The sequence below is a fragment of the Drosophila suzukii genome, chromosome 3 (genome assembly GCF_043229965.1).
Source record: "Drosophila suzukii chromosome 3, CBGP_Dsuzu_IsoJpt1.0, whole genome shotgun sequence".
NCBI classification, from domain to species: domain Eukaryota; kingdom Metazoa; phylum Arthropoda; class Insecta; order Diptera; family Drosophilidae; genus Drosophila; species Drosophila suzukii.
In genome coordinates this window covers 76,852,636-76,869,932 of record NC_092082.1, presented here as the reverse complement: position 1 = coordinate 76,869,932, position 17,297 = coordinate 76,852,636, and the positions used below count along the sequence as shown (strand labels likewise).

Below are 17,297 nucleotides of genomic sequence, written 5' to 3'. Positions count from 1 at the left end.
AAAAAAATATATTTTATAACAATTGAAATGTTAAATAATCTAGATTTTATATCGAAATATAAAAAAAAGTGTAGGGTAGCAGTGGGTATTGAACCCGTTCCTTAGCAATTTAGTGCAGAAGATCTTTGCTCTTAGCTGTTATGACTTGATTTGTAAGAAAGCAGAAGAGGAAACTTTTTTAAATATATCAAGCAATGCTTTCCAACGTAAGCCTAGTAATCAACATAGTCAAAAACCTACAAATACATTAAGAAAACTTTTTTTTTTACTTTTTTGATTGATTTTAAATTAGGATATAATAGCTTCATTTTTCTATCGCAATATTGTTTACATAAAGATGAATTTAAATGTAGTTGTCTTAGGAGTTCAACAGGATTATCATGTAATTTATGTTATAGAAGACCTGCCCTTTTTTCCCTGTGTAGGGTCTGATATGGCTGCTGTGCCGAGTGCCGAAGCACTCGCAAGTTGCACAAACATGTTGCTCACTGGCTCCGCGACATGATTCTGAGGCGCAGATATAAAACCGAAAAACAACAGCAGCAGCAACTGAAAAGCGACCTGAAAAGCAGCAACATCGCGGATTGGGGATTGTGGATTGGGGATAGCGAGAACAAAAACAATGTTGGGCTAGGTTCCTCCAATGGGCTCCGTACTCCTCTGTGCTCCTCAGAACTCCTCTGCACTCCACTCGACCATCGTCATTATTATCATCTGGTTTTGGTCTGGACAATTCTCCTGCCTTCAATCCGGCCAACAACTATTGTCCATAGCTGCTTATTTCAGTTGTTGCCTTTGGTTAAGGCTCTTGTCATTGTGGTTGTTGTTGCTTTAATTTAGATGCATCTCGAACAGTTTTTGTTTTTGTTTTTCCTGCTGCTGGTAAACATGGCCAAAGCCATGAAAAGAAACTTTCATAAGATAAACAAAAGTTATATATGCATATATATGCATGGACACATATGAGAGCAGCTTGGTTAAAGGGTTTTTTTATTCGCAACTGGGGTATATTGTACATATTATCCCCATCTTACCATAATTTCCATACTAATTGATACCATTTTCTTTTCCTATAATTTCAGGTGAGTTTGCCTCTGATGCTTGAAAATCTGGTTAACCGTAAGTCGTAAATTATACGATTGCCCACTCCCTCATAATTCTGAATTTCTGGGTGCGCCCCCTTATTTATTTTATGTTTTTTTTGTGGAAATCACAATTCTCAATGAGACAGGAAACAAGGAGCGTAAAAATTGTTCAACCAGGTACTTTATTGCTTCATTTCTGTTGTTGTTGCGAAAATTGCACTGGCAATCAACTCATTAGCTTAGGTCGCAAAATGCAAAAAAAAAAACATCAGGAACAAAGGCGGCTTGGGCGAAACCTCGTTACGCATTTTTAATTGCCAACTTGGCGCTGCCAGACAAAAACAAAAGGGAATAAATAAAGAACAAAACACCGCTGGGGCAATTAAAAAATTAAGCAAAATTTCTGCATCAGCTGATGGGAGTGTTTTCGCCAAGAGCTCGGGGCAATGTCAACCAGGCAGCAGAAGAAGCCGCAGCATTTCCTGCCCAAGAATCTCCCTCCCTCAACTGGTGATTCAAAACAGGGGCGCGTTCAAAAATTATTACTGAGGGGGCTTGTCTAGAGGGTATTATTTTAACAGTTCTATAAAGATATTTTCGTGTATTGTGATTAGAGACCTTAAAAATCTTTTTTATAGGTACTCCTTAAATTTCATTTATCTTATCATCCTAAAGTATCCTATGATTATTTTTAGACCATTAATAAAAGTTATTTTCTGATTAAAATATAAAATGTTAATTATAACTGTCTTTCCTTTAAAGATAACAATTTATGAGACAGTTTTCAATATTACACTTTAAGCAAAGTAGCTCATTTTAAATAGTATTCCATTTTGTACTACTCTCGATCTCACATTTCATTTATTTTTTTTTAGAAAGTTGGTTCTTTTAATAATAAATAAAGTTATATATTTCCTAGCTACAATTTAATGCACTTTGCTTGTTTTGATTTCCACCCCCGGAAAGCGCCACTGTTTCAACTTCGATGTGAACGTGGTTTTGTATCCGTAATTTATGCGCCTCTTCGACGCGCTTGCCAATTGCTTCCTCGCGCTGCGTTTTCTTTATTTTTGTTTTTTACCCTCTTTTTTTTCTTTTTTTCCAAGAAGCAGCCGGCATCCAGCCATCTAGTCAACCAACCGCCCCCGCGCCACATTGCAAAGATTTCTTTATTACTTGGGCACGTTCGTTGTTTTTTTTTTGTTGTTGTTCGGGGTCGAGGCCGGTCATTAATATCCACGCATGGAGTTCACTTCAGTTCGGTGGAGCACGTCCCTCATCGTTCCACCCACATCCACATCCACAGCCACTCCAGCCCATCCCAACCCATCTTATCCCCTACCAGAGATTCGTTCCAATCTGAATCAGCTGTATGCATAATATTTGTTGTTTGCTGATTCTGTCAGCGTCTTGAGGATCGGATTCGGATCCGCTTCGTCACTCCAGAGTCGTCTTCTTCAGCGATTCTTGTCCAGGTCAGTTCCAACAAAATATGGGCAGATGTTGCTGCTGCTGTTGTGAGGTTGCTGTTGCTGTTGCTATTGCTGTTGCCGTTGTGATGTTGCTGCTGCTGTTGTGATGTTGCTGCTGGCATACGTGAGTGGCTATACCTTTTGAGATCCAGAACTCAAGGGGGCTGCTACGTTTGTGTTGCCGATTCCGCGGAGCACGACTTATCAACTCGGTTTCTGTTGCTATAGCTACTTGCCAGAGGTTTGTTTTCCTCCAGCCGATGCGACAACAATCACGAATGCAGCTCGATAATGACACTGGTAATGATGACGATGGTGCGACTATGGCTGTTACTGTGTCCCAAATGCTGATAATGAAGTTTGTTCCAGGGCAGCCACAATGGATCTGTACCTATATAGCATTATTTCATATAGTTTACTATCTTTTCAAGCTAACTCCGGAAGGAAATCGGTTAATATATCTATAATATTAATAATTCTATATGAGATGCAACGTATATACACATATGAAGCTAATTTAAAAGCAGATAATCTATAAGAAACAAAGTAAACCCTTTCCCTTCCCTAGTTTTTTGGGTTCGCTGTCCTTTGGTCAGGTGGCTGTGCCTTTTGGGAGCTCCCAGCTAGCTAGCCATTTTCCTGCTGCCCCGGCTCGGTCTTAATCTTGGCCAGGTTGTTGTTTCTCCAACATTGTTGCTGTCTTTTTTGACCGGCCGGCCGGCATTATATCTCATTACAGAGATCAGCATAAATAAGCAGTGAGCACGCCGCACCACCAGCTCGGCTCCTCCAGCTTCTCCAGCTCTAGCTGCAGCTTCAGCTCCATCTCCATCTCCGACTGCAACTGCAACATCATCGAGAGGAAGAGGCAGTGGACGAGGCTGGGGCAGATTCAGACAACAACAGCCCACAGCCGGAGGAACGAACGAGCGATTAAGCGATACATTCAGCCATGTTCGTGTATTCCCCACAGAGAGAGATGGGGCAACAGAATGGGGCATGGGATTGGGATGGGTTATGGGGCATGGGGATGGGGATGGGAGGCAGGGTGGTGAGATGGGGACACAGATGGAGAAAGGGCAGAACGCTTGCGTACTCGCCGAGGCAATTGAACTCGATTGCAGCGCGTGAAGGTGGACATGACGATCCCGTTCTCCACTTGGCTCCAGTTCCTCCTCCAGACCCCTCTCTCTTCATATATATACCTATACCCATACCCATACCCATACCATTCCCGATCTTCTGGGGCCGCAAAATAGAATTTGTTATTGTTGTTGAGGCAGGGCAGTTCCTTGACCACATGCGTCATCATCATCGCGTTCGCCGTGTGCAAAAAACATGATCATTACATATCCCCCCGAATCTGCCCCCCCCCAAATTTCCCAAGTGGACATGGAGCGGCTGCTGATTCAGATTCAGCATCATCAGCTCCATGGCTCCGGCCTCATAATTCCGCAGACCCCTTCTCCTCGTTCAGGCGTTTTTAATGATGCGTCAGAATATTGTTTACGCATCATTTTACATGTCGGCAAATGGGAATGGGCTGCAGTTGCAGTTGCAACCTCATAGATACTCCTCACTCTCGGCGAGTGTGTTTGTGCGTTGCCCCGGGACAAGTGCTGAATAGATGCTGCTTTTATTCTCCACCAGCTCGGCCATAAAATTATGAAACCCCTTTCGCAAAGAGGTTTGCCAAATTCCATCGTGATGTATGCATTAAAGCACGAATTGGCCGCCGGTTATGGCTACAATGTTGCCAGCCCAGCTCCGTTTATCTGGCAGATGCATTGCCATCCTTATTAGCCGGCAATTTGTGCCAGGCAAAAACGAATATCGATATTGAATAGAGCAAAAAGGTCTCAATGCAAATGCTGCAGAAAGAAAGGCCCACAAGTGCAAGTTTAGTAGTTATGATTGAGCCCTCTGCTTTTGGCCCTCTATCAACAGAAGGCTAAAAGTAATTCCAATAAAGTTTTCATGCCCCGCCAGGGTTGCCATGTGTGTGCCGAAGGAAAAAGTGTTGCCATGGCGCCGGGTGCAAACAATATCGAGGTGAATGTGCAACAACTAGGAACTGCACTTTGTTTACATTTCTCCTGCTGTGTTACTTTTCCCCACTTTGGCATTTATGCTTAAGCTTCTGCTTATGCTACAGCTCCTGCTCCTGTTTTCCACGTCCTCGTTGTTGTTGTTGCTCTAGCTGTGGAAATTAAGCGAAAAACTTGTCAAAGGCATGTCCTGCACTCCGCCGCCGAACCCCCGAACTCCTCGCTTGCACCTCGCATAAAGTCAAGTGCGGCGGGAGAGGGGAAAAGCAACTTTTCTATCCAGCCCTTCGGTGCCAGCACTGAGAGAAATAAAAGGGATATTAACTTGATAATTAATCCTATGATTTTAAGGGATCCATAATTCAAATACTAGTATATGTTCTTTTAAAGAAGAATGACAAACTTCAAGCGAAAGTTCTTTATAGTTGTAATGAACAGGCAAGATATAAACTAGTAGATTTTTCAAAACTAAAATAAATATTTATTAAAAAATCAGACTAATTGAGATCTAATTAAAATTACTAGCTTTGAAAAAAATAATTGTTTAATAGTAAAAGTAAAGTTATAGATCTTGTTCAATCTTAGGAAGACCTATACTTGTTATAAAGCATCCTTAAAATATATTATAAACTAAAAATATGTTGAAGCAGGATACTATTCAAAACATTTTAAATAATTTTCCTTTCATTCATTCCTAGTTTCTTCACATTATAATTAAACCCCACTTGCATTTTAAAGTATAGATGACTCCAGATTACTTTTCTAGTATTTAGATCGTATAAGTTTTTCTGCCAGTGAGCTGGCTGCTTACTTCCCCTGTTTTATTTTTGCCTAGGTTGACATGCAATCCCAGGTACATGTGGAGAGTTCCCTGCCGATTCTTAACTGGGTTCAATGACATACAGGATAAGCAACAGCAACATCGGGCAGCCTACCATCCACCGCCACTCTAGCATATAGTACTATATATACCTATACGTATATATAGAACAACAACAACCGGCATTAACTTCGCTGGGGCAAGAGCACAAAACGTAAACGTTGCAAAAAGGCGGCAAGCAAAGGCAAACCCGAAAACAAAGCCATGGCTAAAACGTCCAGAAGCAGGAGCAGGCCAGAAATGTTGGTATGGTGGGATGGTAGGATGATGATGATGGGTAGGATGGGTCAGGCGGGGGGCAAAGTGGCAGTAGATCCATGCTGCACTTGAGGTTAAAGGCAGCCAGAAACCGAACCGAACCAAACTGAGTTGAGCTGGGGCAAACCTGTGTACAAATACTCGACATGCACGCCGCCCATTTGCCACTCCAGTCGGCATCCTGTTTGCCATCCCCATCCTTATTCCTGTAACCCATCCCTATACCCATCCCCAATGGAACCCCCATATGTTCGAGTTGAATGGCAGTCAGGCTTTTCTTTTCGCTTTCTCGGCTGCAGGACCTCCCCCAGTTTTCATTTGCCTTGGCCGGATTATTAAAATTCCTCCGATATGAATCGAGTTCAATAAGGTCCTGAATTCCTGATCTCAAATGTATGAATTCGGAATCGCAAAGCATACACCAGGGGGCGAATGAAAATGAAAAGTCCACCAAGAGATGCCATTGTTTACCTAAGCTTTTTGGTCTTTTTCAATCCCAACGCCTTGACTTATTGCATTTATGCTTTTTGGTTTCCAGGACAACTTGTAGGGTCCTGATCCCCAGGCAGCAGACTTCAGTCCAGTGTTTTTTTTTTCTGCTACCACCCACTGACAAGGCTTAAATAAAACATGACCATTACCGCTGCATATTAAATAATATATTGAGCCGGCCATTAGTTGAGATCGACGCTCGCTGCATTTTCATAACAAAACAATTTACAAAAGGCCACGGCACAAAACCGGAAATCCTTTCCAACTCGCATATGGCACGCAAAACGAAGGCAACTTTTCCATCGTCCAATGTTTTTGTATTTTATTTGTTTTTTTCGTAGTTTGGGTTTGGTGCCCCGGAGCAAATGTTACTGTTGCTGTTGCCGCGGAAAATTGCCGCTTTTAATATTACCTTTTATTTGCAATTTCTGTGTTTTTGTGTGCTGGCCGGAGCCTTTTGTAATAATGCAGTGCGCATGTAATAGGAGCCAGGTGCCAGGGTGCCGAGTCGCCTCCATGCATTTATACTCGTACTCCTATACGTATTCGTACTCCATTCTAGTATTATGGCACAGTACTCCCCATACTTCCCCGTTGCAGCAATCATTTCAACCTAACCGCCCGCCTGCTGTTGTCATCTGCCACAATTTGTACGCTGTTATTAACTGACATGCCTGCCAGGAGGAGGATTTCTCCGATTTTCCACGATTTTCCTCTATATTTTTGTTAGTTTGTGTTTCCATTTCACATTTCGCCTGTCAATGGTTGGGAGCTGATTATTAATTTTAATTATATATGGGGAGCACCTACCTGCAATCAGCCATGCCCCTACCTATATCTTCTTTCTATAACTGGAAAGTCCTAAAGTTTTCTAATCAGACATTGAACTGCTAAAAATTATATTATTGGTATTGATAAGAATGAATGAAGCAAAGTTTACTGCGCTCTTATCTGATTTTGACCTTTGGTTTGGGAAGAACTGCGTTTCTGCACCGGCTTTTGCCTTTTGTGCTGAGATACCTTGGAAATGAAAGTAAGCCAGCATTTCTATAGATACAATATCTTCGAAATTGACAAAAGCAGAGCCAATCAAACAAAGAAACTTATAGCAAACCCGATTATATAGGGGGTGGGATGGTCCTACACAGAGCGGAAGACCTTTGGCAGACTTCTTGGCAGCCGGGCAAACAGTGGGTAAACAATCGGAATAGTTATATTTGCTCTTCGCCTTACGATGCAAATTGTTTGGGGACCCTCTTATCAGTGGCCTGCCATAAAGTAGATGTTTTTATATGCACTGAAAAACTCGCACAATCGCATGACAGAATGTTTATATTTATACCTTGTTGTTGAATGGAAATGTTGAATGGGAATGGAAATGAAAATGGAAAAGGAAATGGCGCTGGCAATGGGGTGGGCTGAGTTCATTGTCGCCAAGGTCGTTTGGGCACTTTTTCACCAGTCGAGTGTGAAAATCGCTACTTAGACTTAGAAGTCGACTCTCGCCAGACGAACTTTGATAAGCTCATCCAGAACGGCAAAAATAATGAACTGAAACCAGACGAATACAAAATCGCATAAATCGCATTGAGTTCATTGCACTGGACATGTGCAGTTTACACTACAATTAACTGCGTTAGCATGCAAATTAAATTTAGTTTAATTAAATTATAAACATTCAAATCACAAAGCGAGGAGTCAATGCACCTGGCGTCCAAAGAAATTTAATTTAAGGCAAAACAAACAGCGGGGAAAATAAAACAAAGCGATTCGCCACGGAATGAGATTGAAACGTGTGGCGATCGAGGCGGCTGTCTCTTTCTACAGTCATACTGCTATCTCTTTCATTTGACATATCGATATCTCTCTCTCTCTCTCTGAACCCTCTGCCTAACCTCTTGATACCCTCAAAAATTTACATTTAAGAGGGTTTAATCAGTGTTTCATTGACTCGCTTAGGCAAACACTGCAATTAAAATGCGAAAAAGAGAGAGAAAGAGACAGGTAGAGCGATGTGCGAAAGAGAGGGACGATCGGCTAAAGATTATTTACGAGCCGCTTGTTAGTCACGTTTTTGCAGCAGACGTTGTCCAGAGTTCACTTGATTCGACTGACCGGCAAACACGGCTGCAAACAACAACAAGCCAATAAAACATATAGTATAGTGTAGTATAGTATGGTATAGTATAGCTACAAAAAAGAGCAAGGCGACAAAAAAAACTGAGCAAACGAAATGGGACAGAAACAAATCAAATCAAATGACACAAAAATGGCAATTTGCAAGGCAAATGGCATAGAATATGGAATGAAATCGGAACCCGAAGAATTTCCTTATAGAGGTCATTGCTGATACGTGCTTCTTCTTTCATTTCGAACCCAAACCGTTAGCTGCAAATGACCTTCGATGTCTAGACGTATTTGACAAAACACAAAATACAGGCGCACACTCAAAAAACACACACACAGATACTCAGACTCAAATAATGCGTGATTCTGTTGAAAACTCATAGGGTTTATTCAACTTGCCACCCAGTGGATGGGTGAGTGGGTGGTAGTGGGTGGGTTTTGGGTGGTTGAATTTACGAGCGTGGCAAGGACACGACCCCGCCAGTTTCACTTTTATCGGTGGCAGCAATTAGTGGCAGTCAGATAAGGGAATTACCCGGCCGCAGCCATGAAACATCGGATGTTTATAACGCCCATGCTCATAACGCCGCCAGCTAGCCAAAACTAAGCACTGCGCACCCAGAGTTAAAACTTAAACTTCCCCAAAACAAAACAATAAACAGCCAAATCCTTTTTCTAGCCCCCCCACCACCTGCAGCGGTGTTAATGTTTGCCCAGCCTGCCTGCGGGCTTTTTATGATTTAAGATTTAACTTTTTGCCCTCGATGCGTGCCAATGACACAATAAAAGTTGCCTCAGGCAACTTCCCCGACGGCGGGCTAGGAATCCTTGAAACGAGCCACTAGCACGCAGGTCCTGAGTCCTAGACGCCTACGCACCTTGCCATCCCCGTCTGCCTTTGGGCCATAAAACGGGTGCGGATCTTGAATGGGGTTTGTTGAATGGGTTTTGGGAGGGATAATCGGGAGCACAGGCAAAAACTTGCTTGAGAGAAGAAAAACAAAAGGAAACTGTGCTTGGCAGACTCCAAAAAAATAGGCACGACCCAGAGATACCTTCTTCTTGGTTTACAAATACTTTGATCTTCCTTTAAAACCCAAACAATGCTCTTAGTTGCCAAGTATATCAAAAAAAGGATCTATATCAAAATGTATTTTAAAGCACTTGTTCAGTAACCCATGTAAGTGAAGTATATTCCACTTTAATACCGCACACAAAAAATAGTTAATATTATTCATAAATACTATACATATTCATTTCGTTTTTTTTTTGTCGTGTTCAGCTTTACGAAATTAGTACATAAGATTAAAGGACCTACAAATTAAGGATTGTTTAAGTACGATTAGATTAAAAGGTACTACATTTCCCATTTCAAGAGCTCTTAACATTTAAAGGCTTTAAATAATTGAAGTCTTGAATTATACCTATATCATTTTATTTACCAAATGAACCCCCAGTCGAATACTTCCTAGCTTCTTCATAAGATCCTGAAAAGTGCGTGAGGCGGACTCATTCAATGACTTTGGCCTGGTCTCTCCAGTGTGTATCTCTTATTATTTTTGTTTTGGTCGACTGGCCCAGCTGGGTTCTGGGTTTGCTCGGTCTTCTGGGTCTCCTGGCTTCGGGGCCCCAGCCTCCTTGGCCCAGTGTCAATGGCACTCGCGAATCGAGGCTGTTGGACCCCCAGTACTCGTCCCTCTCTATTTCTTTTTTGGCGGCCCCGTGCTGTGCCATATTTTTAGCCTACTTTGCGGCGCTGACCCCGCTGACATGCGGAGGCGCCCAAGTATATTTAGAGGTCAATTATCTCAGCCGGGGCAATGGCAATGGCCAAGGCAATCCATCATTGGCCAACGCCCGTGCGTATGCAATGCTTTCCAGTGGGCGACTGCCCACTCACCTTCCCCTAATGATGAGTAATTTGGGTTGATTTCCAGTCGGTGGCCCACCACGAGCATCTTTAATAACAATTGGCTAAAGTAACCAGCTGATTTAATCGCAAGCCTTTATTTTTTCGGCTGTTAAAGGTGGGTAGATCGAAGGGGGAGGGGGTTTTTTCCGACGTTTCAAATGGGTTATTCAACTTTTGATTAATGACGGCGCATGCATGACAAATGGCTGACGCGCACTGCACTTGTAATTGTTTTTGCCCGCCATCTCCGCCAGTCATTCAATTAACTAAATTTATAACTCGGACCCCGGCATCTTAGTCATGCATTTGGGCACTCCCGGCTCTCAATTAAAACCCGTCCGATTTCCCAGAAATGGAGGCCGACATTGCTGAAAACTCCTGCAAAGGGCCCGTAATTAGCCGCAGTTAACACGGCCAATTAGGGCTGCCAGTCGGCAGTTCGTGAAATCATGTCAATGCCTCGCACTTATCGTTAATCAACGGCTGGCTGGCCAACATGAAAATGCCTAAAAGAGGAAAAGCCCGGCGATAGGAATCGAAAAGAAAATGCATTGCATTTTCGGGCGATCCACCGCAGTGCTGGTCTCAATTTGTTTGCTCACGAAAGTCGGCTAACAATTTGACCCCGACATGGTAAACTTGGAAATGGGAACACGAGGCTATATCTCTGTGGCTCCTCTGTCCTTGCCACATGCGAATGGGTGGGTTTTTGGGGTGGTGTGCCAGTTTCTGACATTTTTCCCTGGCCTCAGTGTTCAATGCCAGCATACCAGGAAAACCAGAGAACAGCGGGCAGTAGAAATACCTGCAAAATGTCGCACTCATAGGGCTTTAACTGGTTTTTCCCTAAAAACTATATATATTGATTTCGTTTAGCAAAAAGTTTTAGCACAAATTTTAATTAATTTTATACCTTTTCTCTCTTTTTAGGTGAGTGCCATGAAGTATATTAGCCCGAAAACCAGCCAAACTGTAAGTTAACTTTTAAACCGCTTTCAAATGCCCAAAGCTAAAATAACAGAAACAAAAAAGCCGGGCTAAAAAGCACACACAAATTGTAGGTATATATGTGCAGAGAGTGGGGTTTACAAAGTTTGACGTAAAAAAAAATAAACCATTGAACGGTTAACGAACGAAAATCGAGCCATTGAGCGAAGCCAAAAAGGCAATTTAAGCGCCTTTTGTGCACATCGCGTATACGCCGCGTCTGCAGGGCCAGACTTTTTGAGTCCAGCCAGATGGGAGTTGGAGTTGCAGTTGAAGTCGGAGTTGGAGATGGAGTACGGGTCCCCAGTCATTACGAAAGTTATTCATGCGAACTGCTTGAACTGGCCATTACATCAGCCAGATTGAACGGCTGGAAAAATGCGGAAATTTCGGCACTGCCTTTCGGGCCGAGGAAAATTTATGAAAATTGCCATGTGCCATGTATTCACTTTCCCTGCCAATTGCCTCGAATGGGACAGCCAGCGGCAGCTGCTGGCCGTTTATTTTGACCAGGCCATTTGCATTCCGCCGGTTTCCAAGCTGCCATGTTACCATGTTTCCATGTCCAGCAGTTGTCAACTTGTCAATGCAAATGTTTCAACGGATATTCCTTCTATCGGCGTTGAATTTCAATTAAATTTCGCTGTTCGATGGTCGGGCTTATAGATTGCATTTGACCGATAGATTTGGTATCGAATTGGGGTCACTCTGGGGGTTTCCTCCTTCTTATAAATGGATACTATTATTTGGGGGAACTTGATTCCCCATAAAACGCATTCAGTCATCGCAGCACCGAATTATGACAACTTCGGCTGACTCCTAGGGGTCACGAACCCCTCGTCGGCATATCAAATAACAATTGCTCGACATTGAAAAGCCGCAAAAAAAATAAACAGGAGGGGTGACAAAGAAACTCAACCGCAAGCAAATTGAATTAATTAAGAAGCGTGTATTATATTACCAAAAAGAAGGGGCAACCAGATGATAAAACCAAAATTAATCAGGAGAAAGAAGGGAAAAAGCTAAGCTCAGGTCGCAATTAAAGCCCCGCTAAGCCAGACAGAATTATTAAAATGATTTAAGCTGCCAAATTGCTTGAGCAATACTTTCTTTTCCCTTTTTTCCTCGTGACTGAAGTTTCCCCGCCTTAACTTTTAGTTTCGGGGTTATTGTTCGAGTCAATAGCAAAGGATAAGAGGTGAGAGAAGGAGAATTCTAATTAAAAATCTTCCGGCATTTGGCATTTTATCTAAACAGGAAGCTGGCAAGGAAAATCCCGGAGGCGAAGAACAGGCGACACTTTCGCCCGAGTCCTTGCTGCACAATGGAAAGACTTTCGAATTGGGTCAGGCAAGAAATTAAAAAGCCACCCCGGAATCTGGGGGAAAAAACAAAAGGAAAAGTTGAGGGGGCGAAAAACTTCAGCTTAAAGCTGCTGCTTGCCGTTATCGTTTGCAATTAGAGGCGTCGACACTTGTTAAGTTTTCCAGCAGGCCAGTCGGGGAAAAAGTGGAAATTTCAGTGGGTTATCAGGAGTTCTAGAGTTCTGGAGTTCTGGTCCCTGACAAATTGGATGGTAGCATCTGTGGGAGTGTGTGTGCTGCAAATTGAATATTTAAATCCCGCACTCAATCCCTTGCATGCCGCAAATTGAAAAGGGTTGCCCCGCACATGCCGCATAAAATATGCAAAGAAAATAGAATGGAAACAAAATTATGTTTAATGCAGCGCTTTTCTATGTTTTCCCCCCTTTTTTTGGGACATAGAAATTGCTTTCAAATTTGCTTACATTTTTTATTTTTCCAACTCCACTCTCTGGTGTTTTTCTCGTTTTATTTTCTTGGCCTGCGTGCGTGTTCAATTTGCAAGTGCAATGGAAGTGAAATTGAAATTCACCCTGCCTGCGGGTATTTCTGTCTCTGTTTCTATCTCTATTTCTGTCTCTTTCTCTGTCCCTCTATCCGTCTCTTTCTCCCCTCGCTGTCTGCCACCGAAGTTGAGTTTTTGGTCTCGGTTTTGGTTTCTACTTTGTTGCGGCTGTTGTCGCTGTTTATGCAACCTGCAATTGGCAATTGGATTTGCGGGTCTTGCACAATTTCCAGTCTAAATCAAAACTTTGGAGCAGCAGCTGCCAGGGGCACATAGAGATAGATAGTAACCCCCTCATATATAAATAATCACTGGGGTCCAAAGTTTATCCTTCGATTTGATTGCTTCCCCAGCCAGCCGAACATCTGGAACCCAGGCCGAAAGTATGCCAAGTCCACAATTCGATTCGAAGGACTTTTGCGAGCACTTTGTTATCCTGGCAGCCTTCAGCATTTGCCTAAGTCTGTATTAACCCATTTTTGGGGCCGAATGCATAAGTTGTAGCCTTACCTCGGCGGGGATTAGGACTCGAACATGTTGCACACTCCGTATGAATCCAAGAGCCATCTGCCTCCGCTTCCGGCACTCCACACTCGACACTCGAAAGCCGATTGCCGCCATGTCTAATTTGCTGGCCATAAGCAGCTTACCAACTTTCCACGCCCCTTTTGGCCATATTAAAACGGCATTTTAAACACACAAGGTTCTCAGACCTTCCCTTACCTAATTTTTTGCTGCCTAAACGACAGCGACAACTTTTGAGTGGCGCATAATACCTGAAAAGTAATGTGACCCCCTCTATACCAACCGATATCGGCTGTCCTTGGGGAAATGATAGACCCACCAACCCGAAAAGCCTGGCAAAAACTGCCTTTTTCGGTCCCGCCAACTTGATTATACTCTGTATTTTCCCTTTTTGGTCATTTCGAGTGTTCTTCTGCCGTTTTGCGCAGTTTTTTGCTGTCAGTTTGCTGCTTCTGCTCGAAAATTATTAGATGGACATTTTTCCGGCACGTGTCCCTCCAGCCATCGAGTGTGTTTTTTGTCAGGGCCATTTTACGAGGCGATTGCCTTTGGGGGCCAAATTGAAATGTGCCTCGGGAGACGCAAATCGCTCCTCGAAGGGCCTGAAATATAAGCCCGCCATTGAGGAAAAACGCGACACGCTCGGTTTAAATTGAGATATTTCGCCAATTTACATAGATCTTAGAGTCGCAAACTGCAGCATAAGATACCAGATACAGTACGACATCGCTGGGGGCACATAAGCCCTGCTCTATATATCCGTACATCTCGAGTGGCGTATATAGAGTCGAATACGCTTGACCTGGTTTAGTTCTGCATCCCCAACTCAAATGGCAAATGGCAGGGTTTTCCTCGCTTTTCCATCTATTCTCCCCCCTTCTTTGCGGTGCATACATAAATTGCGGCAAGTACAGTTACTGCCATGAATGTATGCTCGCAGGCCTTGATGCCATTGTTGTTGGCATCGTTTTTGTTTCGGCAGCCTGGCAGTTGCAATTTCGCAAGGTCACCCAGGCGCAAGTGAACCCCCCCCTCTATGTGTATATATCTGATGCTCTGTGACCCAGTTACTGGGACCCCTGGCTTACTGGGCCTGCATTCCGGCCAAGAGTTTCTGGGTCAGCCATCGCATCGCAGTACAGTTTAAGCCGGAGACAAACGCAGCTTCCACTCGGCCAAATGGCAGCCAGTCGGGCCCAAATGAAAATAGATGAGCTGCTGCCCCAGCTGGCCCCATAAATATGGTTCAATTACACGGAGGGAAAATAAATATTTCTGTTGTTTTAGGGGATTTTTCTGTGAGGGGTTAGAACCTTTTAAATAAATTGCATTGCAATGTTAATATATTTAATTTAAGATAAATGTTTAAGCTAAACACAAAATATCTATTGTTTAAATTCACCAAAACCATAGTTAAAATGATAACAACCCATAAGATAGTCAAGTTGAGGTTAAAACCTAAACCTTTTAAGAACAACTTTAAAGCTACACAGAAGAAATCTATCATTCAAACTTACCAAAACCATAGTTAAAAGATTATAACCCATGGAATTGTCAAGCTGACCAATTAAATCTTTACTCTCTAAACAACATAATACGTACAAGATACTATTTTTATGATAGTTATTTTTAATATAACTAAACTATTTTGAACAGTTAGATAAATATTTATATTGTATTTATTTATATTAATTTATCCAACACCTACATTTTTTTTGTGTGCTTACAAAATTGGAAATTAAAAATTAAAGTGGATTGATGGCTCAAAAACCCAAGTGGGTTCTTCACTGTACCCTATAACATGTATTTAGGTATACTTGATGAAGGTACAGTTGAACTGAGTGGTATGCTTTCGCCTGTCACAAGGCTTGACACATCCCCCATAAGCCAATTACTTTTAAGGACCGACGTCCAGTCTTTCAGGCCCTGTTCACTTGGCACTACCCACTATCCATCCACAGGGCAACCACACATCTTGTTAAAGTCCGTGTTGATTAGGACCGTTTCCAGAGGGATGGGGGCGGGGGGGCAATGGGCGAAAGCAACCCATTCAAGCTCCATTTGGCAATTACCGCAGCAATAAAAGTCAACGGCAAATGCAGCCAGCCACACCTTTTATTAGCAGCCCTTGTGCAATTTACGTGTGTCAAATAATAATTTCGTTGTCCTGGCCGCTTATCTTCGGGCCAAGTGAAAATCCCTTTTCGACTCGAGCTGGAGCTGTTGAAAATTTACATTTTACAATTTACGAAAATTTTTATGTCATAATTGGATTCTGTGGGCCCATTGTGCTGCTGCCTTTCTCCCAGAGAGAGATGTGACAATGAACAGTGATAACGGGTGGTGAAAGTGGCAGGGAAAGGGGCATTTAAAGTAGGGGTTGAATCGTCTGCGGTGGCCATTAACTTGGCCCGAGGACGCCGCTCCTGTAACTCGAGCGTTTCCACTGATAAGGACTTTAATGCCCCGAGGGTGTCCTGCTCTACGTTGTGGTAAATTGAGCGTGGCACATATAGTAAATATATACACACATAAAATATAGTAAAACGAGATGGGGTGGGAAGTTGGACCCCACTAAACTCATTGCCACTTCCTGTTAGGTCCACTAACTAAATCAATTGTAAAAGGGCAACAAATTTATGGCTTTCAGGACCTAGTGTTGCATACTCTCAGGCTGTCCTGCAATTTCCCCAAGCATTTTCCTGTTTACTGCATTTCATTTGATCTAATTTTGTCGCACATACAAATTTAAGCCAGCACGAGTTACACACATTCAAGTTGGTTTCATTTTTGGCAACATGTTTCCTCTCAAGCGAACACAAAGTCGCCTTCAGTGTTTCACGAACTTTTCGCATAAATTTTACACACAAAACGTGTCAGCATCTGCACAGCAAGAAAATATTAATAATTTCTACGGTCAAATTGGGCGGGATATTACAAAATTGGCAAAGCCATTTAAGAATTTTAATAGACAAAGGGATAGGGAAGGCATGTAATATTTATAGGAAATGTTTTTATTAAGGATCCCATAATGATGATTACATTTTTTTCCGTGCATTTCTGGGCTGAGCTCAACCCTTGAGCCGCGATATCTAGCCGTTTGGGCCATGTCAAGAACGAGTCGCTTATTGTGCTTCTGTCTGCCCGCTCAAAATATCAAAATCAACGCCATTGTCATATTTGCTGAATGAGTGAGCACTCAACCTCAATTTCAGCTTCCATCGTTGTCGTTGTCAGCCTTTTTCCAGCTTTTTCCCTGGTTTTTCCCTGCCTTTTCCCCCACCTCCCCTGCGATTTCCCAGCGGCAATGACAATTTCGCGTGTGTTTGTCACATCAGTTATGCATGTGTGTTTGAGTTTTCATATATTTATGACACTCCACTCTGTCACTGTCTGCATATGCGAATGCGTATGTGCGTGTGTTTTTTATTTAAACGCAATCAAATTAAGGGCCTAGCCAATTGGCAAGGCCATCAGCCATCAGCACAGTAGGTAATCAAGTTTTCAAACTCCCTTCGAAAGGTTAAAGTCCAAAACAAAATAGGAATTACAAAACACAACTATACAACCCCTGAAAAAGAAAACCCAATTTGCCTTGCAACTTGTTATAAAAATAGCATTTCCCGAGTAAATTTACTGTGA

The 17,297-nt window shown here is 42.7% G+C and overlaps 1 protein-coding gene across 3 annotated transcripts in view; it reads left to right on the top strand.

Moving 5' to 3' along the window:
• Positions 1–17,297, top strand: part of LOC118877875 (zinc finger protein 395) — a 121,751-nt gene that overhangs the window by 94,815 nt on the left and 9,639 nt on the right. The window contains exons 5-6 of one of the 3 annotated variants that reach the window (XM_036818213.3): positions 1,083–1,119; positions 11,205–11,242. The exons of 1 other annotated variant lie outside the window; for it this stretch is intronic. In XM_036818213.3, the coding sequence (XP_036674108.3) occupies positions 1,083–1,119; positions 11,205–11,227 (60 nt within the window). In that variant the 3' untranslated portion in view covers positions 11,228–11,242. Of the gene's footprint in view, positions 1–1,082; positions 1,120–11,204; positions 11,247–17,297 lie in introns of those variants that run through there. One more of the 3 variants, XM_065867038.2, reaches the window with a different exon arrangement.